This window comes from Belonocnema kinseyi, chromosome 10, assembly GCF_010883055.1.
Source record: "Belonocnema kinseyi isolate 2016_QV_RU_SX_M_011 chromosome 10, B_treatae_v1, whole genome shotgun sequence".
In the NCBI taxonomy this organism is placed as follows: domain Eukaryota; kingdom Metazoa; phylum Arthropoda; class Insecta; order Hymenoptera; family Cynipidae; genus Belonocnema; species Belonocnema kinseyi.
In genome coordinates this window covers 10,643,547-10,647,237 of record NC_046666.1, presented here as the reverse complement: position 1 = coordinate 10,647,237, position 3,691 = coordinate 10,643,547, and the positions used below count along the sequence as shown (strand labels likewise).

The 3,691-nt window shown below is 38.3% G+C and overlaps 1 protein-coding gene across 1 annotated transcript in view; it reads right to left on the bottom strand.

Moving 5' to 3' along the window:
* Positions 1 to 3,691, bottom strand: part of LOC117181019 — an 83,324-nt gene that overhangs the window by 15,249 nt on the left and 64,384 nt on the right. Inside the window, exons 12-14 of the mRNA XM_033373588.1 lie at positions 760 to 988; positions 628 to 685; positions 450 to 561 (exon numbers count right to left, since the gene is read on the bottom strand). Of these exons, the coding sequence (XP_033229479.1) occupies positions 450 to 561; positions 628 to 685; positions 760 to 988 (399 nt within the window). The remainder of the gene's footprint in view (positions 1 to 449; positions 562 to 627; positions 686 to 759; positions 989 to 3,691) is intronic.

The window sequence follows — 3,691 nt, the reverse complement described above, 5'->3', positions numbered from 1 at the left end:
TGTCTGAGGTTTCCACTGCGTGGCGCTGACATCCAGATAAAATTCTTAGTTACCGACGGAACGCTTATTAACTGCTACTAAAAGAAGATGCACTTGAAGCCGTCTTCGGCAAATGTAAATGACAGGAATTTTATTTTTTAAAGTTTTTAACGCTGTAAGAAAAAGTATTGCGATTACTCCGTGAGTTTCTAATGCAAATTTTAACTTAGAATCTGAAGTTCCACCATTTACAAGTTTATTCTGCTTTTTTTTAGTTTTATCTTTAAGGGTACTTTGTAGAGGCTCCTTTCGGTTCCTTCGTTCCGCCAGGGAACGTCCAACCAATCCCACCTTTCCCCACTTGCCATCTCACAGCGTAAGGAATTCTCAGCACGCAGCCACCACCCTATTCCAACTTCGCCGCGTACTGAAATCCATACCGCGCAGCCACCACATACATCCCACTTTACCGCGTACTGACACACTCAGCAAACAGCGACTGTCCGCTTCCCATTTCACTGAGCACTGTAAATTTCAGCACGCAGCCGCCACCCAGTTCCAACCAGGCTGTGTACTGCAACTCTTAGCACACAGAGAATAGCTAACAACCACCCAGTAAACAAAACGTGGAGTCCAACTTTTGCCAACTTTCTCTCCACGTCGTGGAGTCCGCGATTTTGGCCAAAACTTTATTAACTGTTAGGCACTGCTATATCATTTCTCACCTGAATGTTCAAGAATTGGCCAATTCTAACTTCACGTTTTACTATTAATTTTTACCCCAGAAAGCGGTCGTTGAACAACTGAACTTTCACCCAAACTCGTGAAGCGACGTATCTCCACGGCGTGGAGATCTAATCGTGCGATTCTGGAGCTATTCCTCGCGCTCGCATATTTTTTCTTCTTCTCAGTATGAGTAGGACACTGGGGAACAGCATTACGGAAAAGCCATATCGTGTTTATACATACGTGTGCTGGAACGTACTGGAAAAACTGACTTGAACCCACGCTATTATTATTATTTGTTTTTTTCAGTACTTTTTCAAAAATTAATGAGAAAAATATATGATTCCGTACTAGGGATTTATTCAGTTAGAATATCGTAAATTGCTTTTAATTTACATTAAGTTAATGTTTTTGGCTGAGATACAAACGATACTGTTTCCTTGAGCGATGGTTACATTGTCGTTTTTAATGTTTTATTAGAGAAAAAAAGTCCACAACGATAGTCCAGAATTTCCCATTTCTGGAGGTGAATTATTGAACTTCACTCTGACACGCCCCTCCACACTGTGGTTCAAGAATTCACTGTTTCTAGGACAAAAGTCTGGTGTCCACGATCTAGAGCTAGAATTGGCCAAAACTGCGGTCACAGAACCATTCATATATTCACCCAATCAACCCATACAGCCTGGAACTAGAATTGGCCAACAGTTGGGAAAAAATGTTTACTGGCATTCTCACCTTGCCGCGTAATTGAACTCTCAGGACGCAGCCACCACCCATTTCCCACTGGACCGCGTACTGAACCACTCAGCACGTAGCTACCACCCACTTTCTACTTTACCTCGTACGCGCAATCAACACCCACTTTCCTCCTCGCCACGTACTGGAACACTCCAGTGCACCGTCATCACCCAGTTCCTACCTCATTGAGTACTAGAACTCTCAGCACGCAGCCATTACCGCATTCCCACCACGCCGCTTACTGGAACTCTCCAGTGCACCGTAATCACCCACTTCCTCCCTCACTGAGTAACGGCACTCTCAGCACGCATCTATCACCTAATTCCCAAAATGCCGCGTACTGAAACTCTTCAGCACACAGCCAAAAACCAACACTCACTTCTCACCTTGCTGCCTACTATAATTTTCAGCAAGCTGCCACCACTTAATTCACACTTTGCCGCGTACTGAAACCCTCAGCACGTAGCCACCATCAAATTTCTACTTTACCGCGCAACCTTCAGCACGCAGCAAACACCCTCTTCCCACCTCGCTGTGCACTGGAACTCTTTATAGATCCTCTAGGTAGAGTTGCGTCCCAGCTTCTCACTGTTTTGATTGCCTACAATGCGTATTTTTTGGTGAAATATTAATATTATTGATTGAAAATGTATTTCTTTGGTTGAAAATTCAATTATTTCGTGGAAAACTCATCTTTTGGGTAACATTTTTTTTGTTGGATTTTTAAAAAATGAACTATTTTGTTTGATTGATTCATTTTGATTTATTTTTTTTGTGAAAGATTAATTATTTTTGTTAACAATTTATTTCTATGACTCAAAATTTATTTATTTGATTGAAGATTCTTTGTTCTTATAGGAAAATCATCTTCATGGTTGGATATTCATCTTTGTGGTTAGAAATTTAACTATTTGGTTAAAAATTCATTTTTTGGGAGAAAGATTCATAATTTCGGTTGAAAATGAATCTTTTTGGTTGAAAACTTATATATTATGTCGAAGATTCGACCTTTCTGCTAAAAAACTAATCTCTGTGATTGTAATTTCACCTCTTTCGTTGCAAATTGAACTATCCCAGGCGGAAAAATTATATATAGTTTATATATAGTGTGAATTTTTATATATAATATATAATACTTCACACTTTGTATAAACTATATATAATATTTCCGCCTGGGATTTGGTTAACAATTTAGTTTTTGAGTTAAAAAGTTATAATTTTCATTAAAAGTGTGTATTTTTGGGTAGAAAATGTATCATTATGGTTGAAAATTCATACATTTTGTTAAAGATCCCTCTTTCTTGTTAAGAAAATTATCTTTTTAATCAGAAGTTCAAACATTTGGTAAAAAATTCATCCGTTTAGTTGATAAATAATCTATTGGGATAAGAATTTATCTTTTTTCTGTAAGATTTATAATTTTAGTAGACATTTTTAAATTTATAATTGTTAGTTTAAAATTGAACTATTTCGTTGAAATTTTGTCGTTATCGGTTGAATTTAAATTTTGTTTGCTAAAAATTTACTTTGTTTTAAAATATAAATTTTATCTTATTTTTAGTTAAAATTCGACTTTTTTGGTAAAAAAATTAATACTTTTTGTTGAAGATTCATCATTTGATATTTTTATTAAGAATGTTAATTCCTTCAACCAAAAATTTAACTATTCGATTTTTTGTCTAAAAGTCACCTTTTTTAGTTGAAAATTCAGGCACCTTGTTGAAAATTCGCCTTTTTTGGTCAAATTAGTTCTGTTCAGGACATGTTTTCTTATTCATAAACACCACGAAACACGATAAATCAGTGTATTATCCTTTAAAATCGAGTTTATTTTTCTATATCTCTCAATACAAGCATTGAACGTGAAATCGTATCAGACTTTTGCACTCTTTATGAGGACTTCTGGGTCCGGACTAAGCGCGATACGCAGTGACAAGTTTGTGTGAGCATTTGTGAGTGTGTGTCTCAACTCTGCTTCGAGGATCTCTAGAACTCTTCAGCACGCAACTACTCCCCTCTTCCCACAACACCTTGTACTGTAATTCGCAGTACGCTACACGCAACCAATTTCCACCTCGCCGAGTCCTATAACTGGCAGCACGTAAACCCCACCCAATTCCCACCTCGCAGCGTACTGGAACTCGCAGCACGCTTCCCCGACCCTATTCTCACCTCGCCGTGTCCTATAACTGGCAGCACGCTACCCCCTCCTACTTCTCACCTCGCCGCGTACTGGAACTCGTAG